At 44.2% G+C, this 21165-nt stretch overlaps 1 protein-coding gene and 1 pseudogene across 1 annotated transcript in view; both read left to right on the top strand.

The window, feature by feature from the left end:
- The window catches only part of LOC119842199, a 48785-nt pseudogene extending 33253 nt beyond the window's left edge, over positions 1 to 15532 (top strand).
- A 1788-nt stretch (positions 15533 to 17320) lies between these two features.
- LOC119842200 (olfactory receptor 10A7-like) overlaps positions 17321 to 21165 on the top strand; it is a 35338-nt gene continuing 31493 nt past the window's right edge. The window contains 1 exon segment of the mRNA XM_038370102.2: positions 17321 to 18015. Within this exon segment, the coding sequence (XP_038226030.1) occupies positions 17470 to 18015 (546 nt within the window). The 5' untranslated portion in view covers positions 17321 to 17469.

The raw sequence follows: 21165 nt of genomic DNA on the forward strand, positions 1-21165 counted from the left end.
TGAACTCTCAGGGGTTACTAGGTTGGAGCATTTTCCCCAAAGGAGTTCTGCCTCCCATTACTGATTATTTCCAGCCTTGACAGGTAAGACAGGAGAGTACCTAGTCCTTAACATCTGCAGCCACCCTCATCCAAAATAATTTGTCATTGTCTTTTCATACCCCAGGTGTTCTGCTGCTGCATTATCATGAGGACCCTCCAGTATTGTTCTCTGAAAGTTTGTTAGCTGGTCAATCCAATTACCCTCAGACACCAGGAAGTTGGTCGCTGGATCAATGGACTATGTTGAGCCAGCCCACTCCAGTCTGGGCCTCCTTTGGTAGATCTGTTGTCACCAAACATAACTCAGGGGGCTTAGACCGTTCTTGCCAGATGTCCTCCCGAAACCAGCCTAAGCCTATTCTCATGGCCCTTACCTAGCTGGCAGTGTCCACTTTGCTTTCCAGGTTTATGGGGAGCTGTGCATGTGAATTAAGAGAGTTTGTGAATCTATCTCCACAGGCATCCTGGGTTATGCTTTGTAAGGGGCTGCCACAGGGCATTGGTGTGCGTATGCACTGAATTCCACACACAGACCACAGGGCTTTGGAACAATTTGACCCACACCAGCACCGTGACTGCCCGTGCCAAACAACAACTCTGCTCCACACACCCATTGTGAGGATGCTACAGCCAGAATGGCTGAAAGGATCAGGGCAAACCCAATTCCATCGCTCTGCATAGACCTCTTCGACCATCCACGAGCACACTCCTCAGTGAGGCTGCCATTGTGGGCCCACTTGCCCTGTCCAGATTTCTCTGTGACATCAATGTGGTGTGAAGAAGCAGCATTGACACGCCTAACTTTGAGGCAGCTAGAAAATCATTGGGACTCACCAAGCCTGAGTTTCACACTCAGGCTCTCTGAACGATGAATGGTGGGAAATGGGCACCTCAGAATGGGATTCACAAAAGCCAGCATATTAAGCAGCTCTGCCATCAGGGCGCTCAGCCCCCAAGTGCTGGCTGGCAACTATCTCTGAGCTGTAAAACCTTCACTGGTATTAGGCACATATGTCACTTCTGTGGTACACCTTGATCATACTGCACAGGAAACTGGCTAGTCCCCTGACTGATTATTTATTTGACCCTCGTGATTGTTTATATGTTAACAAAAAGCAACCAGCTGAGGGCCTTCAACAAAGTGTTCTCTGTCTGATACACTGCTCTGACACCCCTGTATCCCCTCCTACAGAGCCTGAGAAACAAAGAGGCAAAGCATGCACTATGTATGCCAGTAAGTAAATTTCAAGCTTCCCATAGAAAACATTGCTAGTTTTGGTTTGGATAGAACAAACTGGAAATGGTTAGAATTGATCTGTAGAGTACATATGATTCCTTTGGACTCACCATTTGGTTAATCCGGGTGAAAATGTAGCAATGGGGCTGAGGGAATAGTTTGTATTGATTTGTTCATTCAATAAATGTCTCCTCCTTTTTTCATCTAAATGGCTGATGAATAAGTGATAATCTTTGCAACTGTATTTGTTATTTCACATGATTCTCTGTTGGGGTAAATTGTGCATTTAGAGACAGACTCTCAGGCTCCACAGTAGAGGTCAGATGTCCTGAAGAGCCCGGCTCTCATTTAAGCACCACAATGAGTGAGCAACCTTTCAAAAGTTCTCAGGGTTAGAAAGTCAGTGTTGCTACAGCAGGGATGCAAACTCATGCAACTTTATCTTTCTTCTTTGGTATTTGCTATTTTATGGTAAAGCTGCAGCTCCTCGATGCACACAATTATGTTAGAACCTCTCCAGGGAGTTGGAAGAGAATTCCTTTCTCTGTGCAATATAAAGAAGTGACTCGAACATGGTCTCCTACCACACTTGCATGCCCTAACCACCACAATGTGAAGTCTTTCTTGCTTTCTATCTGGCCTAATGCATATTTAATTATTTACATGCAGGAGAACTTCTTCAATGGGAGGGACTAAGAGAATAGCCCATAGCTTGGTGGTTAAGGCTGATAAGCTCTGATAGGTAGGCTGGGACTTGTAGTTAGCAAGGATTCTCCTACTATCTAACCTAAATCTCTCTGGCTGCAGATTAAGTCCATTACTTCTTGACGTGCCTGCAGTGGACATGGAGAACCATTGATTCCTGTCCTCTTTATAAGCCTGTATGATATTTGTATACAGTTATCAGGTGCCCCCCCTTGAGTCTTCTTTTTGCAAGACTATATATGCCCAGGGTTGTTTTTTGTTTTTTTTCCCCACCTTTTCCCCTCGGGCAGATTTTTGAAAACTTGCATCATTGTTGTTGCTCTGCTCTGGACTCTCTTCAATTTGCCCGAATCCTTCCCAACTACCTGGTAGTTCAGCTTGACTTTACATAGTCTGCTATTTTCCTGGACCTGACCCCTTGCCCCATTTTTCCCTGCTAGTTTACTGGCCTGGTGGACTCTGCAAACTTTGCAACCAGATGAGCCCTGACCCCCTGCTAGACTCAGCAGATCCTTGCTAGGCTGCTGCATGTCTCAGTCTAAAACAAGTTTTCTAGTTCACTTGTATAATTGCAATTTAGTCCATTTTGAATCAGATCCAAATCTGGGGTGGGGGAGGTTCTCAAGACAGCTCAGCAGAACTTCCCTTTGGATTGGCATGAGCAACCTAAGGGAATGTCCATGCCTTTAATTTACCAAACCCTACAGCCCATATCTCCTCTCTAATTTGGGTTATACTATAAGCAAATAGAATTAATTAGGGTTGATTTGGAGAATATGTATGATTCCTTTGAATTGGCCATTTGGCTAATCCTGGGTGAAGATGCAGTAGCAGAGCTGGAAGAATAGCTTGAATTGATTTGTTTACTCAATAGATGTCACCCCTTTTCTCTAGGTGAGTTTTTCACGAATAAATAGTGATCTTCTCCACTATACTTCTTACTCTATGTTATTCTCTGAGGAGTTACATTGTGCATTTAGAGACAGACTTTCAAAGGAGCTCTGATTTCACAAGCGAGGCCAGATATTCAGAAGGGCCCAGTTCCCATTTTAGCACCACAATCAAGTGAGAAGACTTCCAAAAGTTCTCAGATGTTGTTGCTCAACAGCTTCTTAGAATTAGTGTCGAAACTCTCAGAAGTTCGCAGTATTAGAAAATCATTACCACGGCACAGCAGTTGCAAAATTTGTGCAATTATAGGTGTTTGTTGTGAAACTGCAGCTCCGAGACTTGTATGAGTATGCTAGAATCTCATTCTTAGAATCATAGAATCATAGAATATCAGGGTTGGAAGGGACCTCAGGAGGTCATCTAGTACAACCCCCTGCTCAAAGCAGGACCAATCCCCAATTAAATCATCCCAGACAGGGCTTTGTCAAGCCTGACCTTAAAAACTTCTAAGGAAGGAAATTCCACCACCTCCCTAGGTAACGCATTTCAGTGTTTCACCACCCTCCTAGTGAAAAAGTTGTTCCTAATATCCAACCTAAACCTCCTGCACTGCAACTTGAGACCATTATTCCTCATTCTGTCATCTGCTACCACTGAGAACAGTCTAGATCCATCCTCTTTGGAACCCCCTTTAAGGTAGTTGAAAGCAGCTATCAAATCCCCCCTCATTCTTCTTTTCCGCAGACTAAACAATCCCAGTTCCCTCAGACTCTCCTCATAAGTCATGTGTTCCAGTCCCCTAATAATTTTTGTTGCCCTCCGCTGGACGTTTTCCAATTTTTCCACATTGGAAAATTGGTTTGCTCCAGCTGGGGATCTGGCCCATTGACACTGATGGTGTTACATCAGTGTAATGCAGCTGGCAATCTGGCCCGCTGTCTTTGCTCCAAAAGGTAAACTCGTGCTTTATCATTATGTGAAAGATTTCTCCCCAAAGACTCATTAGGCTATTTCACTAAATGCAATTACACTAGGGCCTGGTCTACACTACAAGTTTATGCAAAAAGAAAAGGAGTACTTGTGGCACCTTAGAAACTAACAAATTTATTTGAGCAAAAGCTTATGCTCAAATAAATTTGTTAGTCTCTAAGGTGCCACAAGTACTCCTTTTCTTTTTGCGAATACAGACTAACACGGCTACTACTCTGAAACCTACAAGTTTATGTCACATTTAGTAGCGTTAAATCAAATTAACCCTGCACCCGTCCACACAATGAAGCCATTTTTTCTAAATGAAGGACTCTTAAAAACTATTTCTGTACTCCTCCCCAATGAGGGGATTAGTGCTGAAATCAACATTGCTATTTCGAATTAGGGTTTGTGTGGACGCAATTCGAAGGTATTGGCCTCTGGGAGCTATCCCACACTGCACCACTGTGACCACTCTGGACAGCACTCTGAACTCAGATGCACTGGCCAAGTGTACAGGCAAAGCCCCGGGAACTTTTGAATCTCATTTCCTGTTTGGCCAGGCGAGCTCATCATCATAGGTAACCATGAAGTCCCAGAATCGAAAAAGAGCTCCAGCATGGACCAAACAAGAGGTACTGGATCTGATCGCTGTATGGGGAGAGGAATCTGTGCTATCAGAACTAGTTCCAAAAGACGAAATGCCAAAACATTTCAAAAAATCTCCGAGGCCATGAGGGACAGAGGCTACAGTAGGGATGCAACACAGTGCCGCGTGAAACTTAAGGAGCTCAGGCAAGTGTACCAGAAAACCAAAGAATCAAACGGATGCTCTGGGACAGAGCCCCAGACATGCCACTTCTGTGCTGAGCTGCATGCAATTCTAGGGGGGACCGCCACCACTACCCCTCCCCTGTCCGTGGACTCCAATGAGGGGGTACTCTCCGCCATGCCTGAGGATTTTGTGGATGAGGAAGATGAGGAGGAGAAATATGAGCTTGAGGAAAGCACACAGCACACCGTTCTCCTTGACAGCCAGGATCTTTTTATCACCCTGACTGAAATACCCTCCCAACCCAACCAAGCCGGAGAAGGGACCTCTGGTGAGTGTACCTTTTTAAATATAATACATGTTATAAAAGCAAGCATTTTTTAATGATTAAGTAGCCCTGAGGACTTGGGATGCATTCGTGGCCAGTACAGATCCTGGAAAAGTCTGTTAATGTGTCTGGGGATGGAGCGGAAATCCTCCAGGGATATCTCCATGAAGCTCTCCTGGAGGTACTCTAAAAGCCTTTGCAGAAGGTTTCTGGGGAGAGCAGCCTTATTCCGTCCTCCATGATAGGACACTTTACCATGCCATGCTAGTAGCAAGTAATCTGCTATCATTGCATACAAAACGTGGCAGCGTATGGTCCCGGTGTTTGCTGGCATTCAAGCAACATCTGTTCTTTATCTCTCTGTGTTTTCCTCAGGAGAGTGATATCGTTCACGGTAACCTGGTTGAAATAGGGGGATTTAATTAAGGGGACATTCAGAGGTGGCCATTCCTACAAGGCTGTTTGCCTTTCGCTAAAAAGAAATCCTCCCTGCAGTTAGCCACGTGGTGGGAGGTGGGGGGCATTGGTACTGAGCTGTTCATGTCTGACTAGCAGGGATCTTCCCTGATACCAGCCACGGGTTGGGGTGAGGGGTAAAGTGATCATCCCAGAGAACTGGATGGGGAGAGGGGTAGTTTGGTTTCTGCTGCTGCACGTTAACAGGAAAACCGCAGCACTAAATGGCCAACTCAACGTGCTTTGCTTGGTATGGGAGAGGAGGGGGCTGCTGTTATGAAGGTTGCAAAAGCCGAAAGACTATGGCTTACCATGGCCGCCTGCAAGCCGAACGCTGTTGCCCGGCCCTGCACGTGTGATCTCTAACACCAAAGCCGCAGGCGCTCCATATAAGATGCAAAATGCGACCTTGTACCAAAATCACATGTGCTATGTAATGTGTATAGTGTTGTTCACCGTGAAAGAGTATAGCCATTGTTCTGTAAAATGTACCTTTTTAAATACTTCACTCCCTTTTTTCCTCCAGCAACTGCAAATGTTTCAAGCCTCCCTCCTCCGTCCCAAAGGCTATCTCAGATAAGGCGGCAAAAAAAACACACCTGCAATGAAATGTTCTCTGAGCTCATGCAGTCATCTGGCACTGACAGAGCTCAGCAGAATGTGTGGAGGGACACAATAATAGAGTATATGAAAGCAGCTAATAAACATGAGGAGAGGTGGCAGCAGGAAGATCAGAGGAGGCAGGATGCAACGCTGGGGCTACTGCGGGATCAAACGGACATGTTCCGGCATCTGGTGGAGGTTTATGAACTGCAGCAGGATCACAGACTGCCGCTGTAGCCCCTGTTTAACCGCCCTCCCTCCTCCCCAAGCTCCATAGCCTCCTCACCCAGACGCCCAAGAACGTGGGGCCGGAGGCTCCGGGCACCGAACCACTCCACCCCAATGGACAGCCCAAGCAACAGAAGACTTGCATTCAACAAGTTTTGAAGTGGCCTTTTCCTTCCCTCCTACCCTCCTCCCAGACCCCACCTGGGCTACCTTGTGAGTTATCTCCCTATTTTTGTAATCAATTAATAAAGAATACATGTTTTTTAAATGATAGTGACTTTAATTCCTTTGCAAGCAAGCTGTGATCAAAGGGGGGAGGGCGGGTGACTTACAGGTAATTTAGAGGCAACCAAGGGGACGGGTTTTCATCAAGGAGAAACAAACAGAAGTGTCACACGGTACCCTGGCCCCATCATGAAACTGGTTTTCAAAGCTTCTCTGATGCATACCGCTTCCTGCTGTGCTCTTCTAACCGCTCTGATTTCTGGCTGCACGTATTCAGCGGCCAGGCGATTTGCCTCAACCTCCCTCCCTGCCATAAATGTCTCCCCCTTACTCTCACAGAGATTGTAGAGCACACAGCAAGCAGCAATAACAATGGGAATATTGGTTTCGCTGAGGTCTGAGCGAGTAAGTAAACTGCCAGCGACCCTTTCAAGTCTAAATGCACACTCTACCACCATTCTGCACTTGCTCAGCCTATAGTTGAACTGCTCCTGACCACTGTCCAGGGTGCCTGTGTACGGCTTCATGAGCCAGGGCATTAAGAGATAGGCTGGGTCCCCAAGGATAACTATAGGCATTTCAACACCCCTAACAGTTATTTTCTGGTCTGGGAAGTAAATCCCTTCCTGCAGCCATTTAAACAGATCAGAGTTCCTGAAGATGCAAGTGTCATGAACCTTTCCCAGCCATCCCACGTTGATGTTGGTGAAACGTCCCTTGTGATCCACCAGTGCTTGCAGCATCATTGAAAAGTACCCCTTGAGGTTTATGTACTGGCTGCCCTGGTGGTCTGGTCCCAAGATAGGGATATGCGTTCCGTCTATAGCCCCGCCACAGTTAAGGAATCCCATTGCAGCAAAGCCATCTACTATGACCTGCACATTTCTGAGTCACCACTTTGATAGCAGCAGCTCAATGATTGTATTGGCTACTTGCATTGCAGCAACCTCCACAGTAGATTGCCCATTCCAAATTGATTACTGACTGACTGGTAGCTGTCTGGCGTTGCGAGCTTCCACAGGGCTATTGCCACTTGCTTGTGAACTGTGAGGGCTGCTCTCATCTTGGTATTCTTGCACTTCAGGGCAGGGGAAAGCAAGTCACAAAGTTCCATGAAAGTGCCCTTACGCATGCGAAAGTTTCGGAGCCGCTGGGAACCATCCCAGACCTGCAACACTATGCGGTCCCACCAATCTGTGCTTGTTTCCCAGGCCCAGAATTGGCGTTCCATGGCATGAGCCTGCCCCAGTAACACCATGATCTCCAAATTGCCGGGGACCGCGGTTTTAGAGAAATCTGTGTTCATGTTCTCATCACCACGCTGCCATCGCTTCCTTGCCTGGTTTTTCAGGTGCTGGTTCTGCATAAACTGCACGATAATGCACAAAGTGTTTACAATGGTCATAACTGCTGCGGTGAGCTGAACGAGCTCCATGCTTGCCATGCTATGGCGTCTGCTAGTGCAATCCAGGGAAAAGGGCGCAAAATGATTGTCCGCCGTTGCTTTCATGGAGGGAGGGAGGGTTGACCGATGACATTTACCCATAACCACCCGTGACAAATTTTTGGCTCCATCAGGCATTGGGAGCTCAGTCCAGAATTCCAATGGGCAGCAGGGACTGTGGGAACTGTGAGATAGCTACTCACAGTGCACCACTTGGAATGTCGACGCTTGCCACGGTATTGTGGACGCACACTGCCGAATTAATTTGCTTAGTGTGGATGCATACACTCAACTTTATACAATCTGTTCCCAAAAATCAACTTCTGTAAAATCGGAGTACTTTCGTAGTGTAGACAAGGCCTAGGTGGAAAAAACAAGTCAAATCACAGCGGGAATTATTAAAAACAAAGCTTTAGAGACACAAAAGCTTAATGGTGATGGGTTGAAGTGAGACCATATTAAAGTTTTGGGACTAGATTTACTTATTAAAGACTTTGAACTGGATTGTACAATATACAGTGATGCATAAATGCAATGGTTATATTGACTATGCCAGAAGGTTTACATTCATTGATGCGTGTACACACACAAAGGGCATGTGTACAACCACTGACCAAACCTGACCAATTCTGCTTGGCTTTAGATCTTCTTAACTTGGCTCTTTTTTTACACTTCATGGAACAAATTTTCTTGAGCTCCATTAATGGCCAGTACTTCCAAATCCATGATAGCCTTGGTGTGTGGTAACAAGGAAGATTGGAATTTGCAAAGGAAGGAAGCTAAGGGAATTAAGCACTCAAATCATATTTCGACATGGGTGCCTATCTCCCCTAGGTGCCTTGGAGATCCCAACCAAAGTTCATATTTGGGCAAGGATTAATTCCAATATTAGCACCTCAACTATACAGTGCATGCTATTTAGGATTGATAAGATGGACTCCATTCAAACAATTCTTCACAGCTGCTTTACCCTCCCTCAAACCTTGGTCACCCACAAAGTTGTATACCTGAGTGTTCTATTTTTTTTTTGTGAGGGGTTCCATGCAGGTAAAGATATGGGGGAGGAGCTGCTATTGTGTGCATGGAGGAATGACTGAGAGGGTAATCAAAGATAAGAACATAAGATCGGACATACTGGGTCAGACCAAAGGTCCATCTAGCCCAATATACTGTCTTCCGACAGTGGCCAATGCCAGGTGCTCCAGAGAGAATGAACAGAACAGGCAGTCATCAAGTGACCCATCCCCTGTCGCCCATTCCCAGCTTCTGGCAAAGAGAGGCTAGAGACACCATCCCTAGCTCTTAGAAACATCAAAGGCACCAATGTTTAATGTCCTCATTTCCTTTTGCAAACATGCCAAGACACTTCAATAACCCCATGTATTTCTTCCTGGGAACTTACCCTGCTTGGAAACCTACTACACTTCCACCATCCATTCCACCAGGATGCTGGCCAGTCTCCTGACTGGGGACAGGACCATTTCTGTCAGTGACTGTGTGGCACAGTTTTATTTATTTATTTTGCTTCGCTGGCAGCCACAGAATGTTGTCTCTTTTTCACAATGTCTTACAATTAAAATTTAGAGATATGCAAACCACTACACAGCCATTATGAACTGTAGGCTCTGCCTCCAGCTAGTAGACGGGTCTTGGATAAGTGGCTGTTTGGCTCCTAACATCATATCATCCTTGATGTCACAATGTACTTCCTGCGGCCCTAACAAAATCAACCCCTTCTTTTGTGATTTCACCCCAATCATAAAACTGGTGTGCAGGGACACCGACCTGAGCATGATGTTGGATTTAATCCTGGCCTCTCTTTGCACTCTCTCCCCATTTCTATTAACTCTGTCCACCTATGTTTATATTATCATCACCCTCCACCTGAGAATTCCTTCTGCAACTGGCAGAAAAAAGACCTTTTCCACCGGATACTCTCAGATCATTGTGTAAACAGTGTTCTGTGAGACCATACTCATTGTGTATCTGCTATGAAAATCCAACCTGCTGACAGACCTGAACAAAGGGTGCTCTGTGCTCTGTGGTATCCTGACCCCACTGATGAACCCTCTCATATATGGTCTGAGAAACAAGGAAGTCCATGCAATGATCAAAGCTCTCAGTGGAGTTTATGGTCCCATCAAGAATTCAGACGCCCCTAGCAAATTGTTTGTGGCTGAAAAGAAATGAGGATGATCTGCGGTGATTTACTGAGTCATAGACACAGTGTCCATGCAGAGGAGACTTAGACCCTTTGATGTCAATAGTAAATCTCCCCTTGACTTCAATAGGGTCCAGATTTCACCACGTCTCCTCTGTTTCTGGCCAGTTGAAACAACATGTGCAAAAATGAAGACATGCTGAGAATTTCTGACATCCACTCACATTTTGACAGAGCAGGTAGAAGTTTTTAAATCCAATATTTTTTTGTTCATGGAAAGCTGAGCTGTTTTTTATATTTGTATAGAAAAAATAGATTTTTTATTATTTTTTCATTTTATTTGATGACACCCTAAAATGAAAGTTATTCTGTTTGGAATTTTTAACTGTTTAGATGTTTACTTGTTTTTTTATTTTCCTTCCACTTCCCCGTTTTTCATACCTTTTCCCCTGATTTTTGTGGAAAATGGAAAGAGGGCAAAAGTGAGGAGAAAAAAGCAGGAAAAACAAAAAAACTGAAAAATAACCCCAAAATGTTCCAAAAAATTGCCAAAATGTTTCAATACATGAAAATCGCTCCTTTTGCAAAGCTACAGTATGAAAGTTATTTCAAAATTTTCACCCACAATTCTTTACCATTTTCCAAATAGCTCTAGCTTTGAGATTTATAATTTGCTATTCTTTTTCTTGGTGCTGGTTGGAAATTCAGACAATGAAATATCATGCAAGAGAGGGCCATTAAATTCTGAACATTTTCAAGCTAACGTGATAGAATGGGATGATGTTATGTCAGGGATGCTTAAAGTTTTTGTGCATTCTTCCTGTCACATGTTAATATTTCTCTGCTACCAAATTCTTAATATTAAATAAAAAGGGGCTGCATTTTCCTAAATGGTGCACTTAATACATTTTAATGTTGTGCTTCTTCATGCATTTGGAAAGGAAATCATTATTAGAGTTCAGGTCATTAATGTCCAGTTGAACGTGTCCTGCTGGGAATGCCAGGGTAGGAGTTTTGGCCACAAACAAATTGACAACCATGCAAGCTTCAAGGCACCATCTAGATCTGGTCAAAATTGCTCTGTATATGCCATAGGAAAAAATTAAATTAAATCTTTTTTGAAAAAAATGTATTGTCAAGTTTTTTGGGGGTTTTTTAGATTTAGAGGATTGTTTTTCCTTCTTTCATTTTCCTTTCCATTGGAAAAGAAGGGTGGGGGAGAAAAAAGGAAGAAAAAATTGTTTCTTTGTTATTTGTAAAGTAAAAATAAAATAATTTAACTGAGAAAGAAAGAAAGAAAGAAAGAAAGAAAGAAAGAAAGAAAGAAAGAAAGAAAGAAAGAAAGAAAGAAAGAAAACTTGTTTCATACACAAACAAAATAATTTTATTTTGTTAGAATTATTTTATGGAATATTTCTTGTGTTTTTACCTTTTTTCATTGGAAAAGGAGGGGATGGGGGAAAAACCCACCAAAAGGAGGGGATAGAGAAAAACACCTACATTATTTTTTGTAATTTTTGAAAACAAAAAAGAAACAAACATAAAATCAGGGTTTTTTTAATGAAAAAGACATGGCAATACCCCCACAACACTTTTATTTATTTTTTTTCTGATAAAAAATCCATTTTCATCAAAATAAATGTTGCGGGGGGGGGAGGAAAGAAATAAAAATGACTATTGTTGTCAGTTGATGTGTGTGTGCTCTCTCCGTTTGCTGTCTCAGCACTGCGCAGATAGTTGGTTCAGCAGACCTCAATGGTACTATCCAGGAAGACCATAGGCTTGATTAAGTGGCGAAGGTGCTCAGCCAGATTTATTGCCGATGAAGCATGGTCCTAGTGCCCCATAGGAGCTACAAGTACACTAACACATGGACCAGCTCAGTTAGCAGCGGGAGTATTTGCTGCCCCCTCAGCTGGACAAAAGTGCCTCTCCTATATCTTCTCTTTTATACATTGACACAAACAAGTTATGTATCACACTCCTAACATGGGTAGTTACTGACCTTACACCTTGTACCTGCGGGTTCGAACAAAACATCCCCAGTCATTATTCTGTCCTCCCATCTTTGCCTCGGGGCCAATGTGTTCGTGCACCCTCCACAGGAATGTGTTTACATGAACACCCAGTACCAAGTACTTAGGAGTGCTTGTGGTTTAGCAATGCCAACTGTACCTTTGCCAAGTTCATGCACCAGAGTGACCTCATAATAGGGTGACCAGATGGAAAGTGTGAAAAATCAGGACGGGGGGGGGGGGGTAATAGATGCCTATATAAGAAAAAGCCACAAATATCAGGACTGTCCCTATAAAATTGGGACGTCTGGTCACCCTTCCGCATAAGCAAGCGTCTGTTCTATGACAGATCCTGACTTTGGCTCCTAGCATGACCTGGCTTTGCTGACTGTGATTCAGGCCTTAAGTCTTGCACCAGGTCCTGTGCTCCAGGCTCCCTCTCATTACTATAACTACCTTTGGTCAAACTTGTGAGTGAACTTAAGCACTGGACACATCTGCAATTGTGTCCGTCAGGCCGGCTGGACTCTACTTGTGCCATTGTTACTTATGGAATATTTCCACTGAAGGCAATGGGACAACTGACATGAGTAAAGACTTTTCAGTAGAGTCAATGTCTGCAGGAACGTGCACTCCCTGGGCGCTGCATTGTAGTACAGCCATGCAGAGCAATGACCACCCACAGCACGTAGTAGAAAGGTGATTCCTCTGGGCATGGGAAGTTGGTAGCATCAGGATATTTGTTTCTACAATCTGCACAGAAACCACAGTGCTAACTCCCCAGACTCAGCCCCTTCAGAGATGGAATCAAGAGAGACACAAGCTGCCATGGAGAAGGATACAAGTATGAGGTGAATTCTAGACTGTGTAAATAGAGGGGAAAGAGCATGTTCTAACATAGATACCAGCAGCAGCTCATCCATTCAGGTAGATGAAGGTCTCTTTACTGAAAAAAATCCAGTTTATGCAGAAAGAGTAAAGACAAGAACCTCAGCTGAGGATCCTGAGTCCTGGCCGCCAAATCCTGAGAAACAAGAGCTCATCAGTTCAAGCTTCAGCTGTTGAGCACAGGTGAGCACCATCTTCTTGATTGTGTTTCTATCCCACCTTCCAGACAGGAGCATGTGAATATTGTCAGTTTTAGCCTCATCTGCCCACAGCAGTGACAGCCAGTGTTAATAGCCCCATTTCACACTGGGGAAATTGAGATACATCTTGTGAAAGGTCCTCAGCCAGGGATCTGGACCACTGCTTCCAGTAGAGCTGTGGCCGATTCACACCAGTTAGGGTCTGGCCCTCTGAGTCCAGGAGAGCTATAGGTCATTAATCCTAGCTGGAAATCTGGTTCATTCACTCCCTATGGAGCTATGGCCAATTCACACCAGCTGGGGGCTGGCTCATTCATTCGAGCGGAGCTATGGATGGTTCACACTAGAATCCAAACAAAGTGAAGCAGAAAGAAAGGACCATAATAATGACACATAAAATTTAAGGAGGAAATTAGCAGGATGGCACAGGGTGGAGGGAGATGGGCTCTGCCTTGTCATCTGAACGCAGCTGATAAGTTTAGGTTTGGGTGAAAAGACGGTAGCTCAGGTACAGGGCTTCCTAAAAGAGGGAGGCAGCCGAGCTCCCCTGTTCAGAGAGATGTGGGGAGCTGTCAGAGAGCTGGGCCTGACACCCAGGGAAAGAGGAGAAGGCTGTAGGGTGATTTCTGCAAGGGATCCAGACGGGACACAGGGTCAGAGAGGAGTGGGAAAGAAACTCTCTCTAACAGCAGTATGGGGTAGGAGCAAACCCTTGAGAGGGAATGAGAGGAGCAGGAGGAGATTCTCGCTCTGAGTAAAACTCTTATTTCAGGTTAATAAAGAAGACCTTGGAAGGGGGGTAATTCAAAGGCACCAACCGTGGAAGTTGGTTTGATGGCGGGACGGGGGGAAATGGAGGCAGCGGCAGTGTCTGATATGAGAAGAGATTCAACTGCCAGAGGAAATTTAAGGTACATGTGCTCTGTGTTAAAAGCAAGCAGCAAACTCTTTCAGTTTGTCTGAATTAGGGAACTGCAAGACTCTGTGGATCCACTGAACTCTCAGGGAATAAAGATAAGGACTAGAATTGGTCAGAAATTTTCTGACACTGACTTTCTTCAGAAAATGTCGATTTGGCAGGAAAATGTTAAATAGAATCATAAAAATGTAGGGTAGGAAGTAATCAAGTCCAGCCCCCTGCTCTGAGTCAGGACCAAATAAATCTAGACCATCCCTGACAGGGGTTTGTCCAACCTGTTCTTAAAAACCTCCAGTGACAGGGATTCTCTTGGAAGCCTATTCCAGACCTTAACTCCCCTTGTAGGTAGAAAGATTTTCCTAATAACTAACCTAAATCTCTCGTGCTGCAAACTAAGCCCATATCCTCTTGTTATACCTTAAGTGGATGGAGAATCGTTTATCCTCATCCATTTTTAAACATCCCTTAAAATATGTGAAAACTGTCATTACATCCCATCTTAGGCTTCTTTTCTCAAGATTATACATTCCTTATTTTTTCATCTTTCCTCACAGGTCAGATTTCCTAAACTGTTTATCATTTTTGTTGTTCTCCTCTGGACTCTCTCCTATTTATCCCCATCTTTCCTAATGTGTGGTGTCCAGAACTGGACACCATACTCCAGCTAAGGCCTCACCAGTGCCGAGTATAGCGGGTCAATTACCTCCTATGTCTTACATATGACACTCCTGTTAATATCCAGAATGGTATTAACCTTTTTGCAATGGAATCACAGTGTATATTCAATTGCAGATGCACTCTAATCCCTGATCCTTTACAGCAGTGCTACCATCTAGCCATATCTTCCCATTTTTTAGTTGTACATTTGATTTTTCCTTCCTAAGTGTAGTACTTTGCAATTGTCTTCATAGAATTGCATCTTGTTGATTTCAGACCAGTTCTCCTATTTGTCAAGATTGTTTTGAATTCTTATCCTGTCCTCTAAAGTGCTGGCAATCCCTCCCAGCCTGGTGTCATCTGCAAATTTGTATATACTCTCCACTCCATTAATGAAAATATTGAATAGTACCAGACAAACGATAGAATCCTGCAGGACCTATCCATAACCTATCAATAACTACTTTTAAAATATGCTCTTTCAATGAGTTGTGCACTCACCATAAAGTAATTTTGTCTTGACCACATTTCCCTAATTTGCTTATGGGATATATCCTGTCTACTGCTTTTCCTCTATCCACTATGTTACTAACTTTGTTAAAGAAGGAAATTAGATTGGCCTGCCTCATTGCCTTCTTGCCAGAGTTTTTGAACTGCCCCAGCTCCCACTGACTTAAGCTGCTGTTGTTAGGCTCAACACTTCTGTAATCAGCTCCCTGTGTCTCAGATTGGGCACCCAGAGAAAAAGGAACACACAGGCAGCGACTACTTGGCAAAGTCTAGCACCTCATAGGCAGGGATAGAACCTATTTCTTCTGAATGATGTTCACTTGCCTTAACTACAAGATCATAATTTCTCTCCCTTAAGTCCCTACCTCATTCTTTGTGGAATTTCCAGCTTCTGGAATGAAGGAAGAAAGGGTCTTACAGACAACAGTCTCGTTCACTACACAGCCCTGATTCAACAAGGAGGGGCAAGTGTAGTGTATTGAGGACTGTATAGGAATTGCAAGCTAATGCTATCTCTTTAACAGTGGGAGGTGGTTCCTGGTCCTGCTTGCAGGCTGGAGGGCTCTGTAGTAAAGCATGCAATCATCAGAGTCAGTCTGAAAAGGGCCATCTTGCAGGAAAGGTGCACAAAAAGAGAATGTATCACTTCAGCAGAAGAGGTAAAATGAGTGCAGGTGAAAAGTCACTGATCACAGTCTGCCAATCCAAACAATAACCACAGTGTGGCTAGGGCAAGTGTTTTACCACCCAGTACAGTCCAGTGATCCAGACCTGGTACTGGCCTCCTACTGAGGACAAAACCAAATGCAAGGAGTAAGGATTTTTCACCACAAACTAGTTTCAGCTTGGGACATAATACAGGAAAATATGCCAATGTAAATATATCACAATAGTTATACCAGTAAAACTCTCTGTGTGGACCCACTTATTCTGGATGGAGTGCTATTTTCTGGCTCCGTTTACATTGCTTTCAAAGTGACATAGTCTAAACTGGGAAAAAGGCAACTCTTAGCCGGGATGAAAGGGTGCTGATTCGGAGTTGCACTGGTTTAATTATACCTGTGTAAATCCCCCTGTAGACAAGCCCTAGAGCATACCCGTTACTAGGAACAGGGCTGAGTTTAGGTAGGCTTAGCTAAGCCTGATCCCTTTCCCCAGCTTTGTTGAATGAGACCTGAGCAAGCAGGGCAGGGTGCTCATTAGTCATTGTTAGAAGCCCTTTGGCAGAGAAATCCAAAAGTTAGTATGTGATGAGCACAAAGCAGCATAAAAAAATGATCTACATGGCACAGCACAAATGACATCAAACAATGATTACCCAAAAAGACTTAGGAGGTGAGGGTTTACACTGGCACAGCCTCATTCATGGAGCGTTGGTTTATGCTGAGGACAAGGGAACCTTCTGAAGTCCAAACCAAACCGATTCTCATCCAGCAAAACTGTGGGGTGTTTTACCAGCCCAAATGAGGCTTGCTGAATTCAGGGAATCCAGTGCTTACGCTTCATTTGACAGACTCCTCGTGGTGAACTGGTTTACTCACTGTAAACCACTAGTGCAAGCTCTGTGGAGTGGAATCAAGGGAGTAAGGCTTACTCTGTTGTTAGTCAGATAAATTAGAGTCTTTGCACAAATCTGAGCGTGCCTTAGCAGTGTGTTTGTGTGTCCATTTTTCTCACTCACTTGCCAGTGTCATCAGCCCCCATTGTACGACTCTCAGCCCATCAGCCTGTGTGTTAAGCCCAGTATTTGGGTTGGTGGCTTAAAGGAGAGGAAGCCTTTTGACATTAAAGCATTTAAATTGATAATGTGATATTGAAGTTTAATAAATGCTGTTCTCGTTCTATTGCAGGGTTTAGTTCATTTCCCCCATGACAAACAAGGAACTTGGAAATCAAACCTTCCTCACAGAGCTCATTCTCCTGGGATTTGGGGCTATCCTCAAACTGCAGATCCTTCTCTTACTGCTGTTTCTAGTGATCTACATTGTGACCATGGCGGGGAACATCCTCAGTAGTTGTGGCTGATCAGCACCTTCACACCCCCATATACTTCTTCCTGGGGAACTTGTCCTGCTTGGAGACCTGCTATACCTCCACTGTCCTGCCCAGCATGCTGGCCAGTCTCCTGACTGGGACAGAACCATTTCTGTTGGTGGCTGTATCACACAATGTTACTTTGTTGGTTTCCTTGCAGCTACTGAGTGTTATCTCCTAGCAGCAATGTCTTATGATTGGTATCTAGCGATATGCAAACCACTGCATTATACAACCCTTATGAATGGCAGGCTCTGCCTCCAGCTAGCAACTGGGTCTTGGGTGAGTGGGTTACTGGCTAGTTCCATAGTAATGGGTATGGTGTTACAGTTAACTTTGTGTGGCCCCAATGAAATTGACCATTTCTTCTGTGAATTTAAACAAATAATAAATCTCTACCACAATGACATCTACCAGGTGGAGTTTTTAATTACCATTGTGGGTACTTTATTTACCCTGCCGCCATTTGCTTTAACTGTTTAAAGTTAAAGACATCCTGTTTGTATCATCTCCACCATCCTGCGAATCTCGTCCACCACTGGGAGGCAAAAGACCTTTTCCACCTGCTCCTCTCATCTCATTGTAGTGACGATTTTCTATGGGACCTTGAGCATTGTATATCTGCTACCAAAAACCAAGACACTCAGAGACGTCAGCAAAGTGTTTTCTCTCTTCTACACAGTTCTGACCCATATGGCCAATCCCTTCATATACAGCCTGAGAAACAAAGAGGTGAAAGAGGCTCTGAGAAAAAAATGTCAGTAAATGTGTAGACTTGACAAGAATTCAGAAAGGCCACGGTATTTTTTGAAAGACAAATTAACGATGAGTGCAGCTGATTTACAGTTTAATGCTCAGATGTTGTGTAGCCCCTTATTTCATGCTAAATCTTTGTTATTGTGAGCTCATAACAGTTGAGAATGTGTAAAGATTTGAAACTGTAAATTCCATCAGAACCAGGATCTCTGTGTTCAGACTAAAATTGAGCTGTATTTTCCTTGTTGAAGATTGATGGTTAATAAGATTTTGGTGAATTCTATAGACTGAAACAAAGTCCGCATGTAAAATAGGGCTCAGGGCTGGATCCCCAAGGGGACCTAGACATTGCAATGAATCACTTCTAGTGCCATGCCAGCCAGTGAAATCCACACCCAGACTTGGGCAGTCAGGGGGCACATCTACATTGAAACAAAAGACACACGGCAAGGCCAGGGCTGGTCCAGGTCAGCTGACTTGGGCTTGTGGGGATTTGGGCCACAGGGCTGAAAATGGTAGTGTAGACATTTGGGGGTGCAACCCGGGCTCTGAAGCCCTGCAGTGGAGGTGGGTCTCAGCCTAGGCTGCAACCCAGGCCCAGACATCTACATGGCTATGTTGAGCCCCTCAGCCCAAGCCCTGTGACCCACAGTCAATTGAGCCAGCCTCTGAGACTTGGCATCATGGGATTTTTACTGAAGTGCAGATGAACCAATGGAGTGTCAGGCCAGAAGGGAGCGCCAGATCATCTCGTCCAACTCCCTGTACAGCACAGGCTACCACCCACCACCACCAGCACCTTGACACCGAATCCCACAACCCTAAGTAGACCAAAGTATCACAGCCCTCAGGAGACGGAGCTGTGATGTGCCACAGGCAATGAACAGGAGGAACCAAGGTGCCTCGGTGCCTGAGGCCCCACAATGGCAGGGAAATGGTTAAGTGAGATACACCCAAATAATCCTGGCAAGTGACCCACACACACACGCTGCAGAGGAAAGTGACCCCCCACACACACCAAGGTCACTGCCAGTCTGAGCAGGGGAAAAATGCTCCCCAAACCCACAGATCCGATCGGTTAGACCCTGGTCACGTGAGCAAGAATCAGCCAGCCCAGCATCTGAGAGACAGAGAAAATGCTTGGTGCGACCTCAGAGCCCCAGGCCTCTCCGCCAATGTCCCATCTCCAGCCCTGGCCATCCCTGATGCTTCAGGGAAAGGAAATTAAAAAAAAATTAGGGTAGAAAAAAATCCCTTCCTAACCCTTGCAGGCAGCCGGCTGAAATCCTGAAACATGACCTGTAAGGGACATAACACATAAACCAGGAGGCTCATAGACATTAAGGTTAGAAGGGACCATTATGATCATCTAGTCTGACCTCCTGCACAACGCAGACCACAGAATCTCACCCACCCACTCCAGCAATAAACCTCTCACCTATGTCTGAGCTATTGAAGTTCTCAAATCATGGTTTATAGACTTCAAGTACAGAGAATCCTCCAGCAAGTAACCCATGCCCCATGCTGCAGAGGAAGGATAAAAACCCCCAGGGCCTCTTCTAATCTGCCCTGGAGGAAAATTTCTTCCTGATCCCAAATATGGCGATCAGCTGAACCCTGAGCATGTGGGCAAGATTCACCAGCCAGATACCCAGGAAAGAATTCTCTGTAGTAACTCAGATCCCACCCCATCCAACATCCCATCACAGGCCATTGGGCCTATTTACTATGAATAGTTAAAGATCAATTAATTGCCAAAATCATGTTATCCCATCATACCTTCTCCTCCATAAACTTATCAAGTTTAATCTTGAAGCCAGATAGGTCTTTTGCCCCCACTGCTTCCCTTGGAAGGCTATTCCAGAACTTTACTCCTCTGATGCTTAGAAACCTTCATCCAATTTCAAGTCTAAACTTCCTGATGGCCAGTTTATATCCATTTGTCCTTGTGTCCATATTGGTACTGAGATTAAATAACTCCTCTCACTCTCTGGTCTTTATCCCTCTGATATATTTATAGAGAGCAATCATATCTCCCCTCAACCTTCTTTTTGTTAGGCTAAACAACCCAAGCTCTTTGAGTCTCCTTTCATAAGACAGGTTTTCCATTCCTCGGATCATCCCAGTAGCCCTTTCCTGTACCTGTTCCAGTTTGAATTCATCCTTCTTAAACATGGAAGACCAGAACTGCACACAGTGTTTCAGATGAGGTCTCACCAGTGCCTTGTATAACAGTACTAACACCTCCTTATCTCTACTGGAAATACCTCACCTGATGCATCCCAAGACTGCATTAGCTTCTTTCACGGCCATATCACATTGGCGGCTCATAGTCATCCTGTGGTCAACCAATACTCCAAGGTCCTTCTCCTCCTCCATTATTTCTAATTGATGCATCCCCAGCTTATAACTAAAATCCTTGTTATTAATTACTAAGTGAATGACCTTACACTTTTCACTATTAAATTTCATCCTATTACTATTACTCCAGTTTACAAGGTCATCCAGATCCTCCTGTATGATATCCCAGTCCTTCTCTAAATTGGCAATACCTCCCAACTTTGTATCATCCGCAAACTTTATTAGCACACTCCTACTTTTTGTGCCGAGGTCAGTAATAAAAAGATTAAATAAGTTGGTCCCAAAACCGATCCCTGAGGAACTCCACTGGTAACTTCCCTCCAGTCTGACAGTTCCTCTTTCAGTATGACCTTCTGTAGTCTCCCTTTTAACCAATTCTGTATCCACCTTTCAATTTTCATATTGATCCCCACCTTTTCCAATTTAACTAATAATTTCTCATGTGGAACCGTATCAAACTCCTTACTGAAATCTAGATAAATTAGATCCACTGCATTTCCTTTGTCTAAAAAATCTGTTACTTTCTCAAAGAAGGAGATCGGGTTGGATTGGCACAATCTACCTTTTGTAAAACCATGTTGTATTTAGTCCCATTTATCATTGACCTCAATGTTCTTAACTACTTTCTCCTTCAAATATTTTTCCAAGACCTTGCATACTACAGATGTAAAACTAACAGGCCTGTAGTTACCCGGATCACTTTTTTTCCCTTTCTTAAAAATAGAACTATGTTAGCAATTCTCCAGTCATACGGTACAACCCCTG

Source organism: Dermochelys coriacea, chromosome 13 (assembly GCF_009764565.3).
Source record: "Dermochelys coriacea isolate rDerCor1 chromosome 13, rDerCor1.pri.v4, whole genome shotgun sequence".
Classification (NCBI taxonomy): Eukaryota; Metazoa; Chordata; order Testudines; family Dermochelyidae; genus Dermochelys; species Dermochelys coriacea.